The sequence below is a fragment of the Armigeres subalbatus genome, chromosome 3, assembly GCF_024139115.2.
Source record: "Armigeres subalbatus isolate Guangzhou_Male chromosome 3, GZ_Asu_2, whole genome shotgun sequence".
In the NCBI taxonomy this organism is placed as follows: Eukaryota; Metazoa; Arthropoda; class Insecta; order Diptera; family Culicidae; genus Armigeres; species Armigeres subalbatus.
Window position 1 is genome coordinate 2,194,174 of NC_085141.1, and position 26,754 is coordinate 2,220,927.

Sequence of the window (26,754 nt, forward strand, 5' to 3'; positions counted from 1 at the left end):
GAAGCAAACATATCAGTGTTGCCAGATTTGGCTAAAAAATAGACTCATTTTGATGAATTTGGTTGTCCAACTTACATTTTTTATTCTGTTTATTTGCCGTAAATCACTCTTCGTTTTATCTTCAAATATTTACATAGCTCATTCAGGCATCTTATTTAATGTTGATGTTATCATTACAAAAAGTGTACTGATACCTTCAGTCGTGTATATAGAAAAACCGGCGAAGCCGAAAACAATTTAACTATTTTTACTAAATACAGTGTTCGTTCGCTAATTTGGCATGCGTGGATGTTGTTTACTCTCTTACGAACATTGAACTATCGAATATTGAATTTATCGATTTCGCTAAAAGTGAAAATAAAACGTGAGTTAGCGAATGTAGCGTAATTTGAAAATTTCGACTCAACATTCAAAAGTCAACTTAAGCTGCTAAATAAAATCCTTTATCTGGCAACACTGTATATGGCTTGGACATTTTTTTAATCCGGTCTTCTACAAACACGCCTAATTAGGTTCTGCAGCGTCTGCATCTAACCTCAAACTGATGACAGATTAGTAGTACTTCGCGTTGGACTCGGGGGCAGCCAACCAATCACGAACTCGAACCTTGTCGGAGTCAGTGGAAAGTACTACTGAACTGTCAAAAAAGTTCATTTGACGAGGACCGAATTCATTCGTGACGTCATGCTGCAGAACCTAATAGATCAATGCAAAATAAACTCCCCTAAGAAATTCTGCCGTTTGAGCGGCTCGTATAATGAACGTAAAATGAACTTTTGTTCGAGTAGACGACTCGCTCAAATGTCAAAATCCATCAGGTGAGTGAATTTGATGAACTCCTGCACAGGTCTATAGACTTATGCAGGGGTTCATCGAATTCACTCACTCGACGGATTTTGACATTTGAGCGGGTCGTCTTCTCGAACAAAAGTTCATTTTGCGTTCATTATGCGACCCGCTCAAACGTCATAATTTCTTGGGGGAGTTCATTTTGCGTTAGTCTATAGACGTGTGCTATAGAAATCACATAGTATTTTGCCTATTCCAAAATCTTTGCGATTTATACAACACGTGGAGCAGGAGACTCGACAGTTGATTTATGACTTCCCGCTTCATGAGACTCGACATTTTGAGCAGTGAAGATTTTTTATGGAAATTCTCCTAAAAATAATAAATTTACTTTTTTTGGGTGCACGAAAACATTTCACAATTATTCTGTTTTAGAAATTCTCATGCGACCACGCTTCAGCGGAGTATGGCTCATTCAGCGTAACACCTCGCCGTAACACTGTTGAAAAACAGTTCCGAAAACATTGACTAGTAGAACATTCATGGAGCAGAACCCACAACGGGAACAACGGGTTCTTCCGCAATCGATGGTTGACCTTCGTCCATGCTTACTGACGATCCTTTATTAGCCTTCGTGGCACAATCCGGGATGGACGGCGAAGGCGAACCGTTGTTCGCGCTTTCCGGTAGAAGGGTTGGATGGCTAAGATCCTTAGGTTGATTGAGGATGTCGGGTATTGGAGGTGTGGCAAGGGATGACGCAAGGGCACTGGGAATCGAAGCTGTATTGAAAAGAAGGGATTTTGGGGAAAAGGCAGACTGCATGGAGGCGGCCTGCTGTAGGAAAGTTGGAATCGAGACAATCGAATTGCCTTGCGATGTCAGATTTGCCAGAAGCTGGTTTGTGTGATGTTGTTGCTGCTGTTGCTGAAGGTGCAGCTGACTCGATTGATCGGAAAGAAATTCTTGTTTGATCATGTGGCTCATGGGGTTTTGGTCGTTGAGCATTTCCTGTTTGATTATCTGGCCCAGGTTTGCTTTGGATCGCTTTCGTTTGGTATCCGGGTCACATGGGCTAGGGGTTCCAGGATGACGATAGGATACGTGCTTTCGAAGAGCATCTTTGCTGCGGGAGACATGTGAACAAACCGTACAAGCGTACCTGTAAATAAATGAAAAAATAATAATTATGTTTTCAGAAATTTTTTTTACGAAAAATTAAATTCAATTTTTTATAAGAAGTAGTAGTATAATTTGGTCCCAGTTCGATACGACATATTTTTTCGATGAAAGATTAAAAAAATATTGTCTAAAATTATTGGGGCCTCTTCCCTTATTGTAAAGGGCATCCAGGAAGGTTACATTAGACTGGCCCAAAATGCATGAAATCCTGAATTTCAAACCTTGCACCCTTAAATGACAGTTTGGGGGTCCCAGAAGCTCCCCTGAAAATTTCAGTTCATTCGGTCCAGTGGTTGGCGTGCGCAAATGGCTCAAAGTTTGTATGGGAAAAGTGATCCAAATGTATGAGGAAACGCAATCGTTTCAGTTTTTTGCTTCTAGGTGGCGCTGTAGTCGACGGATTCCTGTTGTGGACAAAATGTTGAAATTGGCCAAGTTATAAGCATCCAACTTTATCTATTTTTCAGACGATTTTATCGTTAGCAGACAAACAATCTCAAGGGCCCGTGCAGAATATCGCGAAGAGATTGCTCAAAATATCCAAAGCAATTTTGATCTAAATGGACCACTTGTTGTACATTGGGATGAAAAGCTGCTTCAAGATCTCACCGGTAATATATTTGAGTATTTTTTATAGCATTGAAATGTGTTATTCTGTGTTATGATTTTTGGATATCTTCTAACTAAGCATGATTTGAAGTAATCGAAAGGTTTTTTTTTGTTTTTTGAAATTTCTTTCCTACAATTTTAGATTACATTTGGTATTTTTTTTTTTTTAAAGAATCTTTTTGTAACATATTTTTAACATTTTTAAATAATCTATCTGATTTTTTTTCTTTTCAGGTACTGACAAAGTAGAAAGATTGCCAGTTTTGGTATCTTCTGGAGCAAATGTTCAGCTGCTTGGAGTCCCAAAATTGTCTTCTGGAACTGGTGAAAGACAGGCAACCGAAGTTTCTAAATTGATGAATGCATGGGAACTAAGCGATCGCATCTATGCAATGGGATTTGATACAACAGCAGCAAATACAAGAATCATAAAAGGCGCTTGTACCCTAATCGAGAAGCGGATTGGCAGAGATCTTTTATGGCTGGCGTGTAGGCATCATATTGCCGAAGTTTTGATGACAGTAGCTTGGGAAAAACTATTTCCTTCAAAAGGCCCTTCTTCAAGTATTTTTATAAAATTTAAATCGGCATGGCCTACTATGGATCAATCCTTCGATGAAAATATGGTAGACGAAAACATTATTGAGATCCTTGGTGATGAAACACAACATTTGATTGAATTTTTGAAAAACCAACTCAATATTCAACAGCAACGACAAGACTATAAAGAATTGCTAAATTTATCTTTAGCATTTCTTGGTGAGAAAAGAATTAAATTTTCGCCACCAGGAGCACATAGCAATGCCAGATGGATGGCGAAAGCAATATATTGTCTTATGGCTGTTAAGAGGCCAATTTGACATGACCGTTGATGAAAGGCGAAAAATTCTAGTAATGTGTGCTTTTATTTTACGAGTTTACATTTGGTCTTGGTTTAAAGCTCCTTTACCCTCATCAGCAGCACGAAATGATCTAAACCTGGCAAAAAAATTGATAACTTTACGAGATACTTTCCCTGATCAATCAAGAAATGTGTATATGGCTGCGGCTTCAAGATTTGCAAATCATCTATGGTACTTGAGTGAAGAACTAGTCGCTCTGGCTTTTTTCGACCCAGAAATATCTACTGTTAAAAAAAATAGAAATGGCACACAATTTAAAATCTTGTAAGGGTGATGAAGTAAGAAAAATAAAATTGAAAGTATCTACGATCGATATGTTGACTTCTTGTACGCTTTCGGATTTTGTTTCTCAAAATACTTTTAATTTTTTTTTTGAAATTTCTGGTATATCTGCAAATTTTCTCAAAGAAGATCCTAGTAAATGGGATGAATTGGAAGAATTTGTTGAAAGTAGAAATAAAATTAATTCATTTTTGGTAGTGAATAACTGTGCTGAAAGAGAGTTAAACTAGTTCAAGATTTTTGTGGAAAACTGACAAAAAATGAAGAACAGCTTCAATATCTTCTCAAAGTTGCTCAACAGCATAGGCAAAATTTTCCAGGTTGCACTCGCTTTGTTATAAAGGAACGCCTAGCAGTTGAAATGAATAATTAATATAGGTATAAGTGTTGTTTGTTGATAACTTTGTAGTTTTATACAGTTAATAAATTATGCCGTAAACATTAAAACTGTTGTTTGAAAAATATATAACTTATATAATATCTCTCTGTCTTTCTGTCCTTCTGTCCCTCTGTCTGTAACGATTATATCATATCGTTCTAAAATTGATGCAACGAGCATCACGATGTCCGAAAACAACTCGTTACAAATATTTCATGAATTTTGTCTCCCCTTAAAAATTTCAGCTCGTTGGCTTCAGTGGTAAGTCACCCCCTCCCTCTCTAGCTACACTACTGTACAGAGCACGGAAAGTATTTACCAATCGGATAAAAATTCGCGAGATTGCGTGATAATCATGCATTTAATTTCGCACGGCACCGAATACGCCTGCATCGCCGCCGCAATGGTCGGAGCAACGTACCTCTCATTTTAAACACCCCTGGGAGACAGGCTCGACACCCTCGACTTTGGATGCTTATAACTTGGCCAATTTCAAAAGGATTTACATCCGGTCTTCACCAGTCGCTTCCTTATATAAAAAAGGTTCTACATTTTGTCCACAACAGGAATCCGTCGACTACAGCGCCACCTAGAAGCAAAAAACTGAAACGATTGCGTTTCCTCATACATTTGGATCACTTTTCCCATACAAACTTTGAGCCATTTGCGCACGTTAACCACTGGACCGAATGAGCTGAAATTTTCAGGGGAGCTTCTGGGGCCCCAAACTGTCATTTAAGGGTGCAAGGTTTGAAATTCCAGACTTTTCACTTTTTCCATATAAGCTTGGGCCACTCTAATGCCACATTGCTAAGTAATCAGTCTGTTGTACTGCAAGTCGCTCCGAAAAACGATTCCGAGGATGACTGTTTTAACTGATCAATTACGATTCCAGAAACGGGTGGAGTAAATTTACTAGCAATATGACGTCTGCTTGTGACGAACCAGGCCTTGTTTTAGGTGGATTTTCCCGGAGATTGATTTGCCGTAAGCAGTCTGCCACTTGTTCATGGTCCTTATTCACCATTCTGACCAGTTCTCGTGATGTAAAGCTCAACATCATCAGCAAGATATGAATTGAGCAATACTCCAGTACCGTTGGTAGATCGATGATGTGACAGCTGAAGAGTATTACTTTCACGCTACACCAGCGGTTCTCAACCTTTTTCTACCCCTTAGAACTTTTGCATTTATTGAGGTATCCACCTACATTACTAATTATTGGGACGATTAATCAACATGCGGTTTTCGTTGGGTGAAAGCTGTTGAGTATCCCTTTTAGCTATGTAGGTTTTCTTTTAACCTGCGCTTAATGGGGAAACGTCATTAACAGTATAATGAAAAAATAAAATTCCCCATACTAATTTGCATGCAAACTTGAAACGGCTTGTGCTAAATCAGTTTTAATCCAAATAAGCTCAAATTTTCAGAGGACACTCAGAACATGGTAAAGAATCAGATGAGCACTATGGAGCAAAATCGATTTTTTTGAACCACCCTAATATCTAGCCTGCTGCTACTTTCACGCGCGCACTTCTATCGATACAAGTGCCTATAATATGAATAAAAATTGAATAATATTGTTTATCTTACTATACTTTATACATACCGAAGTTTGAAGCCACACCACGATCTAGAATTGTGCATTATGGTTGCAACTAGTACGTGCGAAAGATTTAGCAGAAGAACACTAATCGGATTTTATAAAATGTTGTGGCAGCAACGGACGAGCAGAAATATTCTTTTCCGATTTGATTGAGTATCTTGAAAGGAAAGAAAGCTTCCGAGCTCCTTGGAAGAAGCTTTACGAGCTTCGTATAAGAAAGTTTATGTACCTCTTAAAATTAGGCCTTCGAACCTCTTGGGAGGATCCTTCCGAGCCTTTTGAAAGAAGGAGAAAAGAAAAAAAAAAGTTTAAAGGAGAAAGCTTCCAATTCTTTTGCAACAAAGCAACTGAGCCTTTCGGGAAAAGGTCTTCATGTCTCTCAAATGGAGGCTTCCGAATCTGTAGACTCTAGATTTTAGTAAGGAAGCATATTCTTAACATATTATTCAACTTTTTTTTCGATCAGGTAGAAGATTTTTAAAATTTGTTCATTCAATGTTTTGTACTTTTGATCTCTGCAGCTCCATCTACGATTTGTGCAAGGGTTCTATGCTATGCTATTCAAGGTTTTGTCCTTTTGATCCCTTGTCCCACTGGGCTGGTTGTGGAGGGCAGGATTTAATGGGCCATGATTATTATCAATGGGCCATTACCAATAGGTTTTGTTCAAAATTGTAATTCATCCGCCATTACGCTTTTTTGTCCTATGTACCCCCTGGGCCCTGCGAAGGTACCCCCCGGCGTACATGTACCCCAGGTTAAGAACCGCTGCCTTACACTACAACCGTGGGTTGATGCATTGTGCTATTACAACACCCCCTTTCTTTCCCATGAAAGTTGTCAAAGTCAAATACTCTTGGAGTCGTTGGGTGGGATCTGTTAGAGATATTGAGGCTTCGGCTCTGCCACGGGTTCCGGTTGAGGCGGTTCGTTGATTTGATCAGAACCATTTGCCAGTTCTATGAATTTGGCATCCCGACTGAGCGTTGATCGGTCTACAAAACGATACCCCTCTCGATCTTCTGCGTACCCTACGAAGGTAAGTTTCACCGATTAGTAATCCAGCTTCGACCGCTTTTGGTCCGGCACCTGTACGTACGCATCGCACCCGAATACTCCAAGGTTGTACAAGTCCGGTTTCTCGCTCGTACACATCTGTTACACTCAGGTCAGGTCACTGTTACATTAACAACATCTCGAATCAGGACATTACACCCACGCCTGATTGCAGGCGTACTTCGAGTCAGCAGCCGGTTGGAAATGCCCCAATTTCCATGAATCGGAAGCATCCCATTCTCAGAAAAAATATTTTACGCTCTTTTTAGTGGAATGTATTCAACCGTCTAGGACGAGTTTAGTACTTTCCATTTAATTTCACTACGTTTTGTAATCTTTGCAGATACGTATTTCGACCTCAACTGTGAGGCCGTCTTAGACCTCAGTGTTGGTAGCCTCAAGTGTTGGTAGTCAGTGTACGCGAATAATATTGGGCTCTCAACGCCCGATGTCTTGCCCGAATGATTATGCACAGATGCCTTCCTTGTTTCCGTAATAAGCCAGTGGTGCAGGATCAATTAGGCCGATCTCCCAGTGGAACGAATCACTACAGCTCCACCATTGCTCCGGGTTGGCGTTGACTATTGAGGCCCCTTCCTGATCTGCTACCCCAACAGAAGGAGAACTACGGTGAAGCATTACGCTGCAATCTTCGTATGCCTGGTGACCAAGGCGGTTCATATTGAGAATTTTGCAGAATTAACGACTCCAGGATTCCTGGGCGCTCTGAAGAGGTTCGTGGCCAGAAGGGGTAAACCAGCCCTCATAATGTGCGAACACTGGGCCTAATTTTGTTGGAACAAGGCGACAGTTAGACACATTAGCTGCACTTTTCAAGGATCAGCAGTGTTCAATCGCAACTGGTGCTGTGGACGTGGAAATTGAATTTAATTTCATTCCAGACAAGTCCCCAAATTTCTCCTCCACTCCAGACCACTCACGAAAATCCGCAACGACCCTAGTGACCTAAACGTACTGACAGCCGGCCATTTTCTTGTGTAGCGACCGCTGACTGCGGTGGCAGAGCCGTGGCTGAAGGATATTCCAGAGGGTCGACTCTCGACTTCGTTCTGCGTGTGTAGTCCAGATGGTCCACGCAATACTTGTCCGACTCGCATAACAGGATCAAGTGGTCCGGACAGAAGAACAATTTGTTCGTCGGCAATATGGTGCTGATAAAGGAGGACAACCAGCATCCTCTTAAATGGCTCCTAGGAAGGCTAGCTCAGGTTCATCCCGGAGCTGATGGAAATATCAGGGTCGTTACCGTTCAGACCAAGGACGGAAATTTTGTCCGTGCGATCTCGAAGATATGCATCCTTCCCATCTCCGACAACGACCAACCAACAACAATTGTGGAGAACTAGGCCTCTCCCAATGAAGACACAAGAGCGCCTGCGGGAGACATCCGGCTCCCGCATACTAGTTATATTGAATTAAAAACAACTGAAGGAATGTTTTGTTCGCATAGCCACCACTGCCGCAGCGGCCGACGGACGATCGTCGAAGCACCCACGAGAGACATCTTCATGAAAAACCATCGCTATCCCGCCTACACCCGAGATTGTCGAGAAGATAGGATTGCAGCATAGTCTAGCCGCTACTTCGCCGGGATGATTCCCGGATCGATTTCGTGATGAATTCTGCCGATATCATGGTATCAGGCACGGGGTGGCCTATGTTCGTTCGTCAAGCTACTACCTGTGCAACCATCAGTCTGCGGTCAATCTGGGAGGGTCCATCGCAACTGATTCATCGTGCTCTACTCGAGATCGTCACTAGGCTGCTTATTTCATCCATTCAACAAACACTGGATAACTGTCAGAGGTTTCCAAGAATTTTGGATATGCGACTTACCTAGCAGTATCCCAAATTGGTTGCGACCCAACAGGTACAAATGCATTGATTTTTATAAATTAGATAAAAATGAGTTCGCGTAAAATCATAATAAATTTATTCAAATCCCATCATTGTATCTTTTTTTCTTTTTGAATTGGATGTGGAATTTGATTGGATTTGGATGGTATTTGGATTGGTTTTGGGTTGATTTTGAATTGGATTTGGATTGAATTTTGATTGGATTTAGATAGGTTTTAGATTGAATTTGGATTGGATTTGCATTGGATTCGAAGTGGATGTAGATTTGATTTATATTGTATTTGAATTGGATTTGGATAATTATTAGATTTGGATATGATGTGATTGGATTGGATCGATTTTGTATTGGATTTAGATCGGATTTGAATTAGATTTTGATTTGAACTAGATTTGGATTTGATTTGGATTGGATTTGGATTGGATTATTTTTAGATTCGAAATAAAATTGGATTTGAATTTGATATGGATTGGATTTGGATTGTATTTGGATTGAATTTAAATTAGATTTGAAATTGAATTGGATTTGAATTAGATTTGGAATTAGATTTCGCTAGGTTTCGCAGTTTGCGACAGGATGATCTACGATGAATTACATCCCCGCTACTTCGACGTCGTGGCGCTGCAGGAGATTTGCTGGACAGGACAGAAAGTGTGGAAAAGCGGGCATCGAGCGGCTACCTTCTACCAAAGCTGTGGCACCACCAACGAGCTGGGAACCGGCTTCATAGTGCTGGGTAAGATGCGCCAACGCGTGATTGGGTGGCAGCCAATCAACGCAAGGATGTGCAAGCTGAGGATTAAAGACCGTTTCTTCAACTATAGCATCATCAACGTGCATAGCCAACACGAAGGGAGACCCGACGAAGAGAAAGAAGCGTTCAGCTGGAGCAGACATATGGATGCCCACTGCGGGTCGTCAAAATCGTCATCGGTGACATGAACGCACAGGTAGGAAGGGAGGAAATGTATAGACCGGTCATCGGACCGGATAGTCTGCACACCGTATCGAATGACAACGGCCAAAGATGCATAAACCTTGCAGCCTCCCGCGGAATGGTAGTCCGAAGCACCTTCTTTCCCTGCAAAAATATCCACAAGGTCACATGGAGATCACCTAACCTAGAAACGGAAAACCAAATCGACCACGTTCTAATCGACGGTAAATTCTTCTCCGACATCACGAACGTTCGCACTCGTATTGAATCCGACCACTACCTCGTAGCAGTATGCCTGCGCTCAAAACTCTCGACGTTGTACAACACGCGTCGAAGTCGGACGCCGCGGCTTAACATTGGGCGGCTACAAGACGGTAGACTAGCCCAAGACTACGTGCAGCAGCTGGAAGTGGCACTCCCAACGGAAGAGCAGCTAGGCGCAGCGTCTCTTGAAGATGGCTGGAGAGACATACGATCCGCCATTGGTAGCACCGCAACCGCTGCACTTGGCACGGTGCCCCCGGATCAGAGAAACGACTGGTATGACGGCGAATGTGAGCAGTTAGTAGAAGAGAAGAATGCAGCATGGGCGAGATTGCTGCAACACCGCACGAGGGCGAACGAGGCACGATATAAACAGGCTTAGAACAGACAAAACTCGATTTTCCGGAGGAAAAAGCGTCAGCAGGATCGAGACAGTGAAGAGACGGAGCAACTGTACCGCGCTAATATTTCACGAAAGTTCTATGAAAATTTGAACCGTTCACGTAAGGCCCACGTGCCACAGCCTGATATGTGTAAGGGCATAAACGGGAACCTTGTTACGAACGAGCGTGAGGTAATCCAAAAGAGGCGGCAGCACTATGAAGAGCACCTGAATGGCGATGTGGCAGACGAAGATTGCGGTATGGTGATGGACCTGGGGGAACGCGCGCGGGACATAATTCTACCGGCTCCGGATCTCCAGGAAATCCAGGAGGAGATTGGCCGGCTGAAGAACAACAAAGCCCCTGGGGTTGACCAACTACCAGGGGAGCTATTTAAACACGGTGGTGAGGCACTGGCTAGAGCGCTGCACTGGTTCATTACCAAGATTTGGGAGGAGGAAGTTTTGCCGCAGGAGTGGATGGCAGGTGTCGTGTGTCCCATCTACAAAAAGGGCGATAAGCTGGATTGTAGCAACTACCGCGCAATCACATTGCTGAACGCCGCCTACAAGGTACACTCCCAAATTTTATGCCGTCGACTAGCACCAATTGCAAGGGAGTTCGTGGGGCAGTACCAGGCGGGTTTTATGGGCGAACGCTCCACCACGGACCAGGTGTTCGCCATTCGCCAAGTACTGCAGAAATGCCGCGAATACAACGTGCCCACACATCATCTATTCATCGACTTCAAAGCCGCATATGATACAATCGATCGGGACTAGCTATGACAGCTAATCCACGAACACAGATTTCCGGATAAACTGACACGGTTGATCAAAGCGACGATGGATCGGGTGATGTGCGTAGTTCGAGTTTCAGGGGCATTCTCGAGTCCCTTCGAAACCCGCAGAGGGTTACGGCAAGGTGATGGTCTTTCGTGTCTGCTATTCAACATCGCTTTGGAAGGGGTAATATGAAGAGCAGGGTTTAACACGAGTGGTACAATTTTCAATAAGTCCGATCAGCTATTTGGTACACACGAAGTACATGATAGGAAGAGGTTCAAGAGAAGACAATGTGAGCCACCCACCGCGAGTTTGCATCGGTGGTGACGATATCGAGGTGGTAGAAGAATTTGTGTACTTGGGATCACTGGTGACTGCCGAACATGATACCAGCAGAGAAATTCGGATACGTATAGTGGCAGGAAATCGTACATACTTTGGATTCCGCAAGACGCTCCGTTCGAATAGAGTTCGCCGCCGTACCATACTGACAATCTACAAAACGCTCATTAGACCGGTAGTCCTCTACGGACACGAGACCTGGACGATGCTCGTGGAGGACCAACGCGCACTTGGAGTTTTCGAAAGGAAAGTGCTGCGTACCATCTATGGTGGGGTGCAGATGGCGGACGGTACGTGGAGGAGGCGAATGAACCACGAGTTGCATCAGCTGTTGGGAGAACCATCCATCGTTCACACCGCGAAAATCGGACGACTGCGGTGGGCCGGGCACGTAGCCAGAATGTCGGACAGTAACCCGGTGAAAATGGTTCTCGACAACAATCCGACGGGCACAAGAAGGCGAGGTGCGCACCGAGGTGCGAGGTGGAAGATGACTTGCGGACCCTCCGTAGACTGCGTGGTTGGCGACGTGTAGCCATGGACCGAGCCGAATGGAGAAGACTCTTATATACCGCACAGGCCACTTCGGCATTAGTATGAATAAATAAATAATATTTGAATTTGACATGGATCGGATTTAAATTAGATTTTGATTGAATTTTGATATAAATTAAACTTGGGTTTGATGTGATTTGGATTTAGATGGGTTTTGGATTTGATTTGAATTAGTTCTGGATTGGATTCTGATTAGATGTGGATTGTATTGAACTTCGTTCTATTTGTCATTTGTACAACAAAAGAAGGCCATTGACCTCTTTTAGTTTGTTATTCTCTAATCATCCAGTCATTACTTAGATCGGTATCTAAAAGCTGGTATAGATTTGTGGTACAAAATAGTGACAAAGGTATGAATCTAGATTTGTCTTTCGCGACTTAACATTGAGCCTACGACCCCCCGGGGGTCGCAAGCCACAGCTTGGCAATCCATGGTCTAGATTATTTTCCAATCCATTCAACCTGGTAAACGCAACGTCATCGGCGCGTCATCCGCGACAGGAAAGTCTTTGTTTTAACTGTTTTAAACTTTATTTTATTCAAGGTCAAATTTCCTAAACCCATATTTTTCGACGGCTCCATTTTTTAAAAATTTAAAACAAAAATAAAAAAAAAATGCTTTTTTTAAATTTGCCATTTCAACATTTGCTCGATTTTGAACGAACTTCGGGTGATTTTTTCAGGACGTTTCACACGTGCAGCACTTTTTCGGCTTTTTTTTCGATTTTCAAGGGGGAAAGACGGCTTTGGCAGGTTTTGTTCTATTATTGTCAGGGGGGTTTTTGTCGACCAAATTTCATGAAATTTGGCCACAATATTCTTTGATATGCAAAGAATGTTAAGGCCAAATTTGAGCATAGTCAGTCATAAAAAACCCCTCCGCCTATAATAGAACAAAACCTGCCAAAGCCGTCATTCCCCCTACTTAGATGCTTAAAAAAATATGGGTTCTTTGGGAGACAATAAAACGAGATTTTTTTTCATTTTTTTCCTGTCATAAGACGAGTTTGAACAATCCCATTGAATTCCACCACTTAATTTTTTTTTTAAAAAGCACACATATTATTTGTACGCAAAGTAGGCCATTTTATCTCGCAAGCACGAACTGTAATTACGATCTGGAATTGCAAAGAAATGATTTTCTCAAATTTTGGATTCGTCTCAAGAAAGGATTTTTATATAAGAGGAGGATAAATTGCCATGATTTTCCTATTATATCGCCGATGGGATATATTGTAATACCTCGTATATCTGATTTTTAATTACATTCCCCAGCTTTCTGTGAAAAAAATCGGAGTTACATGAAACTTCGATAATAATCCATTTTTTTAGAACGTGATCATCCAATTTCAAAAAATGTTTGGACCACAGATTTTATAGCGTTTCGTTCACCTAATCGACTAGAAATATAATCAAGATTTCCGTTGTTATGTTATTTGTCTGAAAGTTTTTTTTTCTGGGTACATATTCTAAAAAGTGACCTAGCAAAATAGCCAATGTGGAAATGCTGGAAGGGGAAACCGTTGCCTGAATGACATAACAAGTGGCTGTTATTCGTTGTGATTCATTGCTGTTGTGATGGTGTTCATTTAGAGACTTGGTACTAACATCTTTCTATTTTCTAAGAATTTATTCATTTCACACAATACATGGTCATGAAGCAGAGAAACTTATTTCGAAAGAAACATGCTTGAAATACTGTGCTGCAGTTCCAATTAATTTGACAATCTCTGATTTTGGCCACTGATGGCTTGTTTCACTCCGCTAGCGAATTTTAATTTCAAACCGATTCCCCTTTATTTAGTTTGCATAGGTACCACTCAACCACTCACCTGACATTTTGATGCGTCTCCAGATGCACCCGCAGATTGTACTGATTGCTGAGTTGCTTGTTGCAAATGAAACACGTGGCGTACAGCTTGGTGGGTGGTTTCTGCGGTGGCGTTCCGCTTGGGCTCAGGTGATGCCCAGCGGCGGCGGCGGCCTTCAGCATACTGTTCGCAGCACTAAGCGATGACGCTCCGACAATGTCCATCGCCATGGAAGGGGTAATCGTCGTAGCCGTCGTGCCGGAACAGGCGGACGAAGCAATCGGAGACATCGTTCCACCTGCGTGGTTCAGAAGCGTCCCTGCCGCGCCCCCCGAGCTGGGGTGAGCTGGATCCGGTAGAATCAGATTTTCTGGTGTTTTCGATGCAGACTCGTTCGTTAGGAAATGGTGCGCCAGAAAGGATGGCTGCTGATTGCTCACTGGCGTTGCGGTGGGGGGTTTGCTGAAGAAATGTAACTGCGAGAGTGACTGCGAGCTCGGTGGGAATTTCAAGGATTGCAGCAAATGCTTGTTGAATGAGGCTGCGGCGGCTGCAGCGGCGGCGGCAGCGGCTGCCGTAGCAGACGTTTGCGTGCGGAGATTCTCAGCAATTTTGTCGATTTTCTTTCGCTTGCTCTCCTGACTGGTGGATCTCTTGACAGAACAAGTGTTCAGGGAACGCTGTTCGTCTGGGATGCTGGAAGGCGTAGATGGTGTGGAATCATGCTGCGCGTGGGGAAGCTGAGTACCATCGAGATTAAATTTAGGATCTCCACCGGTGGCAGCCGATTCTGTGTCGTTTTTTGTCACATTCGGCTTCTCTCCCTGGGACTGACTGGTACTCTGACTGGTAATGTTGTTCTTATTATTAGCATTGACAGATTGTCGATCCTCTAAGTTGTTGCTGTTATTGGTGCTGGGACCATTATTGCTGCCACTTTTGTTGTCTCTATTTATAGTTTCACCTTCCTCATTCATCTTCCAAAGCGCTTCGCTTGGCATCATATCACACTTCTGCGGAAGAAATCGTGAAAACGGGTCCGCCGATTTACTTGAGGTGATGTTATTATTGTTATTGCTACTGCTATTATTGTTGTTGTGTGTCGCCAGGTTGAGTGCTTGCGGGAAAAGTGGCGAATGGAAATTGAAGGGTCGTGGAAAGTAGGAATCTCCTGGGGATTCCATTTTGATAGCTTGGTAAGGCGATGGGATTTCCGATTCCCGAGAAGAAGCTTCAGTCGTTGGAGTGCTGGATTTTTGCGAATTCTGAGAATGATTGTGTGTTAAATTTATTACAGTCTATTATGAGTAATTGTTTTTGTACTGGTCATATGCTTCTTGTTCGCTGAGTAGAATATATATGTCCAGTATATAAAAAAAACTATTCGAATCCATAATAATGCAGACGCTACGAAACATTTCTTTAGAAATAGGTGAGTGAATAAAAGCATAAGGGAATATAAATAAAGAGCTGGATTGTATACTTTTTGTCTGCTGCTTCTTTCAGGCTTAGACCAAAAGTGGTCAATCTTGCCTGCATACTTTTTATTCGCGAATATTTTTCTTATAGAAGTGTTTGGATTTTATCTTGCTGCCTTATTATGAGAATGATAACTCGATACTTACTCCACTGAAGTCCGCTAATCCTTTGATACCCAATGTCTCGGCCAGCGAGAGCAGGGTAGAGATTTGTTCCTCATATACATTAACCTCACCGGAGTACATGAAAGTGAGTAGTGCCACAACCGCGTGGAAAGAGGCGCCTGGTAGAACAACCACCGGATACAATGGCCCATCCAGCGTTCGAAACAGCTCCGAGAAGAATGTGCTGCAAGCGCTGAGGACCACGCGATGTGCCTTAATATTGCGTCCTTCTGCTATTAGCGTCACATCGGTCAAGTGGGACTGGTCCAGAAGCAGTGGTAAGGAGCTGAGTAGACTTGCCTGTTGGATTACAAAATTGAGCAGAATGTAAATGACATTCGATTACAATGTTATCGATATATTGATGTGCAGGTGATAATAGTTTGTTAGACTTAAAATACGTATGAAAGGCATGTTGAACTTCTTTTATACCAGAAAATCTCCCATTTTTGTTTCCTATATTTATTTTACTTTTCCATCAGAGTTTCAACCGGATCAGATCTATGGAATAAATTAACGAATCATTGAATGAAACGCAAAAAATATAAATGAGAAAACGGCTCAATCGTTCACACTTGTCTTCCTCCATCTTTTCTGTTTCGTAACATGAAGGGGAACTGTTCCATTCTCCATCTCACTGAACATATATTCATCTTATCGCGAAACAAAGAAATGCAGCACCAATGCTAAAAAAATCACAAAAATAAGAAACAAATCAAATTCCTTTTCATTGCTTTGTTTTTCGTAGGATGAATATCGGAGCTATGAGATGAAGTCCAGGAGCAGTAACCCTACATAACATGTTAGTTCAGCCAATCTCCGGCATTTGTTTGGTAAAATCACAATTAATCATTTAGCTTTCCTCTTCCCTACGAAGGAAAATTACATAGAAACTTAAAACTATCAAAAGCAGGATGTTTTCATTTAAACTCGTACTTTGGCTTTGAGATGAGATTCGGCTAGAAGACTTTAGGCCTAACGCGTTATTCGGCCAAGTGGCATTGGAACAAATGGCCTTTTGTCGAATATTTTTTGGCAAATGGTCCTTTGTTCGAAAAAGTCGTTTGGCCGAAATGGCTGTTTGGCATAAAGAAGTCGCCATTCTTGGTCATACTATCCCTTCAGCAAATAACATTTTCGGCCATATGACCCGTTTGACCAACTAGTAAATTACCAATTTGGCCGTATGTTGCTTTCGGCCAAACCGTTTACGACCTAATAACCATTTCAGCCAAACGTTCAGTTCGGCGAAGAGTACTTCAGCTGTATGACTTTTGGCTTAACATGTTGTTCGCCCATACGGCGGAAACGCCTTCGGCCAAACGGCCCTTTCTCTTTTTTGACAATTTACTGTGGAATTTCCGAGGAAGTTCTTCTAGGTAATAGAAATAATTTCCTGTTGAACTTCAAAGAAATACCTTCTAAATTAAAATCCAGTGCAAATTCTAAAGAGTTCCTTATGAGATTTCGTGAGATTTTCCTGTGGAACTTCCGAAGCATTTACCTTGGAACTTCTCGCTGAAGTCTATATAATTTGTTGTAGTAATCCACATGTTCAACAATTTTTCGCGAAAACTCTCAAATACTTTTCGTGGGAATTCCAAAGAATTCCACGAAGAAATTTTGTACAATTTCTGATGGATTTCTCATGGAAACTCCGAAGCAGTTACCGCGGAAATTGCGGAAAAAACTTCAAAGTATTTCTGAAAAGAAATTCCAAGAAAGGATTTTAAGGACATAGTTGGTAGAGTACCACGATGGCAGTCAATATGGCACCGGACCTTCCACGGGTCAACCCCACACCTCCCGCACTCCTCTCCCACCAACATTCGGATGCATTGAACAGCATCGAACAAAAGTCTAATATTGAAATTACTAACCTGTTCACAGCATATTTATTCACTTCCCGTGATAATGAACATGTTTATCCAAAGAGTCCTATGTATTTCGGCTCGAATATTATCATAAATCAGCAGTTTCGTGCCAATTTAATAGCCGTTCGCGATTTGGTGGGTATATCACTGCACTTCACTTCTTCTCAAAGGGCACGGAAACAATCAAGTTTTCACTCACTTCTCCGCACATGAGCAGCCCGAAATGTTGATGGAATGCAAATTAAACATCACTTTTCGAAATCTGTTACTTGTTTATACCAAAAACTAAATATAAACTGCTATTTTTGCCCGAAAAAACAATTAAAAACTGATCGCGGAGCGAATGTAAACACCGTGGTGCACCGGCACCGGCAGCAGCAAACTAATAAGTAGGGTGGTTCAAAAAATAATTTTGCTCCGCCACGCTCAGTCGTTTATGATTTATAATTTGAGTGTCATCCAATGGTTTGGGCTGGTTTGAATAGAGGCTTACCGTGCACAAGTCGTTTCAGGTTTGTATGACAGTTGATATGGCGAGGTTGAATTTTACATTATTCTGATTCTGGCACTCCGTCATTGGGCGCTAGCGAGGGGGAGACCATATGACTGGATGAAATATTCAAGAGCTTCAACTCCATAGACAATCCATATTGAATGGTCGTTCCAATAGTTGGGAGTCGATTTTAAGCGAGGTTGCGAATCTTTAGCATGATCATTAGGCTTCTCAGAAGGCATCAGTGAAACGTGCAATTCAACAAAATACCCAGAATTTGTCTGTGATATCTATCGCACCAGGGGCAGATACTTCTAGTCTAGTCTAGTCTTTACAATCGCACCAGGGGCAGATGCTTCATACAAAAAGTGTGACATAAGGGTGAGTGGGGTATAAAATGCTATATTTGCGTTACGTAATCAATAGATCTTTCCTGCAGTGCGGTTTTCGTTCAGTGAAGTCTCTGGAATGTTGCTTTCAGCTATGTGGGTTCTCTTTTCGCCAGCGTTTGGAGGGGAGGCGCCGTAGCCAGTGTAATAAAAGGTTTAGTTTCCCATACTAGTTTTCATACAAACTTGAACCGGCTTGCGCTCAACCAGTTTTTGTTCAAATCGGTTTTTGGAGCATGGGACGGAATCAAGTGAGCGTGGTGGAGCTGGGACGTTTTTTGAACCACCCTACTAATATTCTTTGTTATTTTATAAATACGACACCAATACTACTACAGTATATGACAGTTTTTATTGTACCAATACTTTCAAAGCTTTGTTTTGGTACTCAACCCACCTTCACCTTAAGGAAGCTTGGAAGTACTTTTCAGTGATTTATTTGGCTGTTCAGTCTGTTTTTTTAATGATATATATAATATGTTGTCTTTGGAGAAAGAAACTATTAGCTATTGAAAAGGCGTGACGCTGATCAAAATGCCGCAGCTTTGGAAGTCTATCCTGATAGGGGTGCGGAAGTGAGTCAAAGAGTTTTATGACTACTTGAAGGGCAACCACAATGTTTACACTAAGATCGAGCTTTTGGGGACGAGCATCAAATCCGCCGTTAAAGTAGCTAAACATGAGCAGATTGCGCTGGGAGCTGAAGCAGCAGAAAAGGTGCTGAAAGAAACTATGGGACATACAGCAGGCACCAAACAGCCCTCGAATTAATTATACGGAAAAGCGAGGCAGGGACTTGTCCGAAGAGTACGAAGTCCTGAAAATTCAGCGGCCCATGCAAGATTCAGGGGCCCTCCTTAGCCGTGCGGTAAGACGCGCGGCTACAAAGCAAGACCATGCTGAGGGTGGCTGGGTTCGATTCCCGGTGCCGGTCTAGGCAATTTTCGGATTGGAAATTGTCTCGACTTCCCTGGGCATAAAAGTATCATCGTGTTAGCCTCATGATATACGAATGCAAACATGGTAACCTGGCTTAGAAACCTCGCAGTTAATAACTGTGGAAGTGCTTAATGAACACTAAGCTGCGAGGCGGCTCTGTCCCAGTGTGGGGATGTAATGCCAATAAGAAGAAGAAGAAGAAGAAGAAGACATGCAAGATCGAATTTTGTATCTTTATTAAAGAGATTTTTAGCCCACAGCTGGCTCATCTCTATTTCAAACATCAGATTGAATTTCAATATTGACATAACATTTGTATTTTAACAAGGTTTTTGGTAAGGTTAACATTTAAATAATAATTTTGAGTTTATTATCATTATCATTCCAAAATTTGAAAATTTATCGCCGAGATAACTCGCCTACTTTTCACACCTGAGAAGCTATTAAATGGTTGTTCCGATCATTATCGTATGAGAATGATTCAGCACAACCCTGAACGTACTGAATGGAATTAACGTACTGAACGGTGATTGACACATTGTGAAAAGGACAGCAGAAGAGGAGGAAGAAGCAGAAAAAAGAACATGGAAAGAAAAAGGAGCAGAAGAAGAAAGAAAAACGTCGCGTCGGTCTCCTCGGGAAAGGATCAATGAGGACGCCTTCATAGTCAAAGTGAGCGATAAGACGACGTAGGTGAGAGAGGACCCGGATTTCTATGACTTGGGTGAAGAAGTACCCAGAAGAAGGAGTTACTGTTAGAGTTCAAGAAGGATCCCACGATCAAAAGCTCGACCTCCAATTTCTTATAAATAGTGAAGGAGTCTTGGACAAGATCACGACGGTAGACGAACTGAGAGTTAAAGTTCGCCCCTAGAGTCACCAAACAGAAGGAGCAATAATTTGAATGTATGGTGTTTGTTTTTCGGTGTTGAAATTAATCTGTAGATAAAAAAACACTTTAATAAAGAAGAAGGAAAAAAATGGTGTTTGGCCACAAGGCGCGAAATTATCCGTGTTTAGCTTTTGAGTCCTAACTTTATTATAATAATAACAAAAAAATTATGAACCACGCGAATACATTACCGCAGACTGTTAAATTCATATCGACGCTTCCAAATATCCTCATTTGGTTGATACACATGCTTTTAAACTTTTAGGAAAATCATCAACAATGCTCGCTAATTGCTCAACACATATAGCACATCATTCCACGTCGAGCATCCGAGCAAGACGGTTGTAAGTCCGCGTACGGTCTGCTTCTCTTTTGTTTTTTTTTCCTGAAGTACAGGTAGAGGTTTTTCCGAAAGTGTTTTGAAGCATAGTGCTTGAGTGGAAGTGGTGGTTAGCTGAAGCAGTTAAGTAGCCATTTCGTTGCTTTTGCAAGACAACGCAAAGTTTTGCAGCTTCTTCGGCGTCCATCGCAGTCGCAGGCATCATCGCCTCACGCCGGCAGTCATCATCCATCGTGCGTCTCCATCAACACAGACGCTGCCGTTCTGCCACCATCCATCCACCCAGTTGCAGTGTTGTCTGCGGCAATAACACCAACAACAGCGTGGTTCGCTTCGACTGCACCACCGCCCCGGCGATTGTCCATCCAGTCAGTGTGTGCTGCCAGAACCGTTAGCCGGCGACACAGCAGTGTGAACGCAAGTATTTACTTGAGCTCCCTCTCGTTGTTCCCCTCTCTTCTCCATCTTATTGGAATAGTTTTTTCCTTTTTCTTTAACTCGTCTTCCCCTCTCATTAATTTGTGTGTGTGTGTGTTTTTTTTTCTGCCTTGTGATAATTGTTTAGTTTTAAAATAGATTGTGCCTCGCTGCAGCGGCACATTTCGTGTCCGCAATGCGCGAAGGCGAAGTTGGCGGGGGTACTTCGTATTCCATGTCAGATGTTTCGTTGCATTCGGGTGTTCCAAACCAAAATGAAATGGACACCAGCAACGCTAAAATTTCCTCTACGAGCCCCCGTCCCAAGGTCTACCCTCACGACTCTAGTGGGCCGTATGTTGTTTTCTTTCGACCCAAAGGCAAACGTTTGAATATCAGCCAGATCAGCAAAGATCTGGAAAAGCGATTTTCGTCTGTCACGACCGTTGACATGGTTTGGTCCAGTAAACTCCATGTCACGGTCAGTGATCGCAAACAGGCCAACGAGATTGCCACCTGTGAGATTTTCACTCTCGAATATAAGGTGTATTTACCGTCAGTAGTGTGTGAGATCGCGGGGGTGGTGACGGAGGGAAGTATGACATGCGACGATTTGAAACAAGGTTTCGGTCGTTTCAAGAACGTTTCTTTGCCTCCTGTTGTGATATTGGATTGCGATCGATCTAGGTAGCTCTGACTCCGAGGTTGAAAATGGGGTTCCCTTTGTTTTCAATGGCTCAACGAGGAAGAGAATAAAACAGAGCCAGCGACACTCGAAAAAGCCTAGAAAACAGCCTCAAAGTGAGCTCCAATCCAACATGGTCAAATTCAAAGCGGGTGGAAATACTCAAAAACGTGATCGGAATGATCGAGAGTTTCCACCACTTCCGGGAACATCTAAAATCCCAGATGCCCCAATTTTTGCGATTTCTCAGTCGGAAAGAGAGCATAGAGAGCGAGCAGAAGAACTCCCGAGGGCTCCAATGTTCACACTTTCTGGCATCGTGGAGCTCATCCTCAACTTCTTTGAAGCTTCCGACCCCGTGAAGAACATGGTCAAAACTGTTCCCAAGCAGCACAACTTGTTTCACTACTGAACATTTCACTGTTTTGCAACTATTCGGAAAGAAACAATCTTTGCGTATGTGCCATCAAATATAACTCTTTTGCAATCTAAAAAGCGCAAGAGGTGGAGCCTACGGAAACATCCTTCGATTGCAGTAAAATTGCAATAATGTTGCAAAACACCACAGCGGAAAAAAAATAAAATAAAAATATAAAACTGGATTCGATTTATGGATCTTGTGATTGACAGTCCTTCACTCTACCACAGCACCATACAACACTTCGAAGGGACTGCATGTTGACTCACCATAAAAACCATACGATTATGAAGTTTTGTAGTCGGGTTTTCTGTTACTTGATTGCACCATCACTGGAAAAAAATTTGAGTTGTCAAAACGTTGAACGATGCTTAATTAAACATGAAGATGCACTCAACTTATCTGCAACTTAATTTAAACAAACAATTAAATTTTGAAAGACGCATTGAAGTTGCATGGTAAAAAATATGCAACTTCATGATTTTGTTTCGTGTTTGCAACATGAAGTGCAGTATTCTTTGGTTGTTTGTTTCCAAATGTCAAACACGTACTGCATTGCAATTTTAATGAAACATTGATCACAGTTCGAACGTTTTTGACATCTTGATGCAACTTTTTCGTGCTTTGATGTTTTTTCAATGCCTTTAATGAAACTGAATAGAAACAAGATGCTTTTTGGAAGATGTTGCGAGTGCTACTTGGGTTCTTCCTATTCTGACTCCTCTTCTGAAGCAGCTGGCTTCGAAAATGCCCCTCCTCGAGTCATTTGTATCCTTCGATGGCTAACTTAGTCAATAAGGGTAGCACGATTTCAATTCTATAGTGGAACTGTCGAAGTATTGTTCCAAAATTAGATATTTTAAAATTTTTAGTTAACAAATTACAATGCGATGCTTTTACTTTATGTGAAACTTGGCTAACACCAGATGTGAGCCTTCATTTTCCTAATTTCAACATAATCCGCCACGATCGGGCAAATCGATATGGAGGGGTGCTTTTAGGGATAAAAAAAACAGCACTCATTCTATAGAGTCGATCTTGCGCCAATGTCTGGCACCGAAGCTGTCGCATGTAGGTGACTATTCGAGGAAAAGACCTCAGTATCGCCTCGATATATCTTCCTCCAAACATTGTGATATCTCGTAGAGATCTCTCGCACATCTGCTCGGTTATGCCCGAGCCACGGTTGCTCTTGGGAGATTTTAACTCCCACGGAACAGGCTGGGAGGAACTGTACGACGACAACCGTTCAACAATGATATACGACCTCTGCGACGACTTTAATATGTCAATTTTGAATACAGGAGAAGTTACACGAGAAGCTCCTCCAGCAAGAGATAGCCGTCTAGATCTTTCCATTTGTTCGAGCTCATTATCGTTGGACTGTACTTGGAAGGTGGTCCAAGATCCGCATGGTAGTGATCATTTGCCGATCGAAGTCTCGATTTCCAATGGACGTAATCAATTTGTGTCTATCGACCTCTCATATGACTTCTCAAAGCACATCGATTAGGGCACATATGCGAAGGCCATCATTGATGGCGTAATGTCGATAGAAGCACTTCCCCCGCGAGAAGAGTACGAGTTTCTATCCCAGTTGATCCTTGACAGTGCTCTTCAGGCACAAAGCCGTGCCAGGAGCTTCGGTTCGTAGGAAACCGCACAGTCTATGGTGGGATGTCGAGTGTACACAACTTTATCGCGAGAAATCCGCCGCGTTCAAAGAATTTCGGAAACACGGTTCGATCGTTTTTCACAAACGGTACATCGCGCTCGAGATCCAGTTTAAGAAACTGGTCAAAGTGAAAAAACGTGGATATTGGCGCTCTTTTGTTGAAGGTTTATCGCGCGAGACTTCAATGAAAACTCTGTGGACCATCGGGAGAAGAATGCGCAACGCGTCGTCCGTAAATGAAGATCGTGAAAGCTCGTCGCGGTGGATACCTGACTTCGCAAAGAAGTTTTTCCGGATTCGGTGCCGGTGAAACAAGAGCTACGTGATGCTTTTGCTGACAGGGATGACATGGATGGCCCCTTTTCGATGATTGAATTCTCGCTTGCTCTCTTTTCATGTAACAATTCCGCTCCAGGGATGGATAGAATCAGGTTCAATTTGCCTAACAACCTCCCAGACGTCGCGAAGAGGCGCTTATTGAGCCTGTTCAACCAGGTACTGGAGTGCAACATTGTTCCGGATGATTGGAGGCAAGTGAGGGTGAAAGCCACCCAGAAGCCCGGAAAACCTTCGTCGGATTATAATTCGTATTGCCCAAGTTGTTGGAGAAGATGATTCTCTTCCGGCTAGACAAATGGGTTGAATCGAATAGTTTTTTGTCAGATACACAATTTGGTTTCCGCAGGGGCAAGGGAACGAACGACTGTCTTGCGTTGCTTTCTTCAGAAATTCAGATTACTTTATCTAAAAAAGAGTAAATGGGCTTCGTTTTTTTGGACATTAAGGGGGCTTTTGATTAAGTTTGCGTCGATGTCTTAGCCGACAAACTCCACTCGTGTGGACTTTCACCAATTTTAAATTATTTATTAATTTGTTGTCAGTTTTTGTACAATTTGTTGTCAGAGAAGCGTATTTTTTCGCGAGTTTTTCTCATGGTAGATGGCTGTATTCAATTCGCCCGCAGGTGTCGAAGCGTCCATGGTTCAAAAAATGAGCGTAAGGTGCTGCAGACAATACTCGGCAGTAAACAATAGAACGTTATCTGGCGGCGTCGCATGAATCACGAATTGTACCAGGTGTATAATGGGCTGGATATTGTTAAGCTTATACAACACGGCAGACTACGGTGGGCTGACCACGTTGTTCGTATGCCGGAAAAACGTCAATGGTTTTTTTGCAGTTGAAGAGGACCTGAGGGCGCTCAATGTTCAGGGCGACTGGAAGCGATTGGCCCAAGATCGAGTCCAGTGGAGAAGGATACTCCATTCGGCGTAGGTTCATCGAAGAGCTGTACTGCCGCTAACCGCAAGTCAAGCACATCTGAACTTTTGGCAATTTTGAGTATTTATCATATTTCACTTTATTTTCACATGTACTATGCGTTAGTCCCAAACTGTGGGTTCCGACCCCCAGGGGAGTCGCGAGCGGATTGTTGGTGGGTCGCGCAGAACAAATATTAATTCATTTTTTTTTTTCAGGAACATTATTTCAAGTTCAAACCGCATTTTATTTTAAATATCCATCACCGCGCTATTTTATTTAAACGTTTATGCCTAAAAGCTGTCCCCTTAATGAAGTAAAATAAAAACGACAAACAATACCATGTTCGTCATTTTTTGCATTTGTACATGTAAGGTAACGTGAATATTTTTTATGTGGAAGAAGCCGAAACAGATGACATTCTGATTCAATTAATGCTTAATACTACTTGGTAAAATGCATTTTTTCATAGGTGGGTTGCGAGACATATAGAATTTTTGTAGGTGGGTCGCATACCCAAAGGTTGGGAAGCTTTGCGTTAGGCTGTTCTATTCGAAAAGTTTGTTCTAGAAAAATGGAAAAAAATACCAAGTCAAATTGTCCCATATGGAAAAGTAATCGCAAGTCAGTCACATCGAGTCACTTCGTAGAATGGCATACAATTCATATTTGTTCAATACATGTTCAATACATGTGCTCAGAACACCTCTCAAAGACAAAAACAAATCATTTCGAAAGAAAAATACGGAAGAAAACTGTGTAAACATTTGTAATTTTAGTTTATGTTGTGGTTGGAAGTTAGGTTGAATTTAAGATTGATGCATAGAGGAATATACGTTGCATCAGTAAATTCCAATATAACGTGTTGAAACTTGCACGCTACATATACACTGACCCCACAATCATGGGTCACACACTAATATGAGTCATTTCCATTTAATCAACATGCAAATTTGAGTGACTAATTATTGTTACAAAGTGACCCATATATGTTGGGTCAGTGTAGCAAAAGTTCTTTGGAATATGTTTTAGTTTATGATAATGAAGACTTTTTAAGGTGATGTTTACTTCCCATTTTACTTAATAAACAACGAACTTACTATTGAGAAATCATTCTAATTTCTCACTCAGAGAATGAGTTGGATTTTAAACTGATTTACTTCAGGGCTTTGATACATTTACGCCTTGTTTTTTACCATTTAATCAATAAAATTAAATGATGAGAATAAGGCGTAATCAACCTATTTCCGAATGTTATTCATATGAGTCGCGATGCTATCCTTCAAAATCACAAGCGAGGTTGCGCATTTTTGAAATCTGAGAATGATTTTATCAACAGACTCATCTGCTAATAGAATCATTTACAATAAAATTGCTACTATTTGTATTCTCAGCAGGGTTCTCAATGAGTGCAAAAATCAATGATAGTCATGCTTACAGATACGTCCACATGCTAAAACATGGGTGGGCCTTGGGACAAAGCAGAAATGACGTAGCGGGATTCTTAAGAAGCATGAGATACATCCTGCAAGCTATGAAATTCATAGCCACTAATTTCAAGAAATGATCATTACCTTTCAGAAATGTATATGGATCGCTAAGAATTCTTTAAAAATCTTATGACCGTTCATGAATTTTCTAAAGTTCCGGTTCTTATTTCGAACAAGATATGTGGAATTAGGGATGGTTATGGTTTTACAATGGCCTTCCAACAATTTATCTAAACTTGGTAGAATTTATAACTAAACTTGTAATTAATCATATTAGCAGATTTCAACAATCTTTTTTTTTACAGAAAGTCATATAGAATTACGATTTTTTTTTAAAAGAAACCATTGCGTACTTCCTGTAAATGTTTAGTAACCTTAAGGAAAACCATCAAAACATTTAATTACTTGGAAATCCTAAACATTCTTGATTCCTGAGCCTTGGATTAAAAATACTTAGAAAACTTCTTGGATTAAAAATCCT

General features: G+C 41.8%; 1 protein-coding gene across 6 annotated transcripts in view; it reads right to left on the reverse strand.

Annotated features, from left to right (window-relative positions):
- Positions 1–948: 948 nt before the first annotated feature.
- The window catches only part of LOC134220109 (protein abrupt), a 70,864-nt gene continuing 45,058 nt past the window's right edge, over positions 949–26,754 (reverse strand). For all 6 annotated transcript variants that reach the window (XM_062699090.1, XM_062699089.1, XM_062699094.1 and 3 more), the window contains exons 3-5: positions 15,384–15,701; positions 13,780–15,023; positions 949–1,951 (exon numbers count right to left, since the gene is read on the reverse strand). In XM_062699090.1, coding sequence (XP_062555074.1) covers positions 1,330–1,951; positions 13,780–15,023; positions 15,384–15,701 — 2,184 coding nt within the window. In that variant the 3' untranslated portion in view covers positions 949–1,329. The remainder of the gene's footprint in view (positions 1,952–13,779; positions 15,024–15,383; positions 15,702–26,754) is intronic.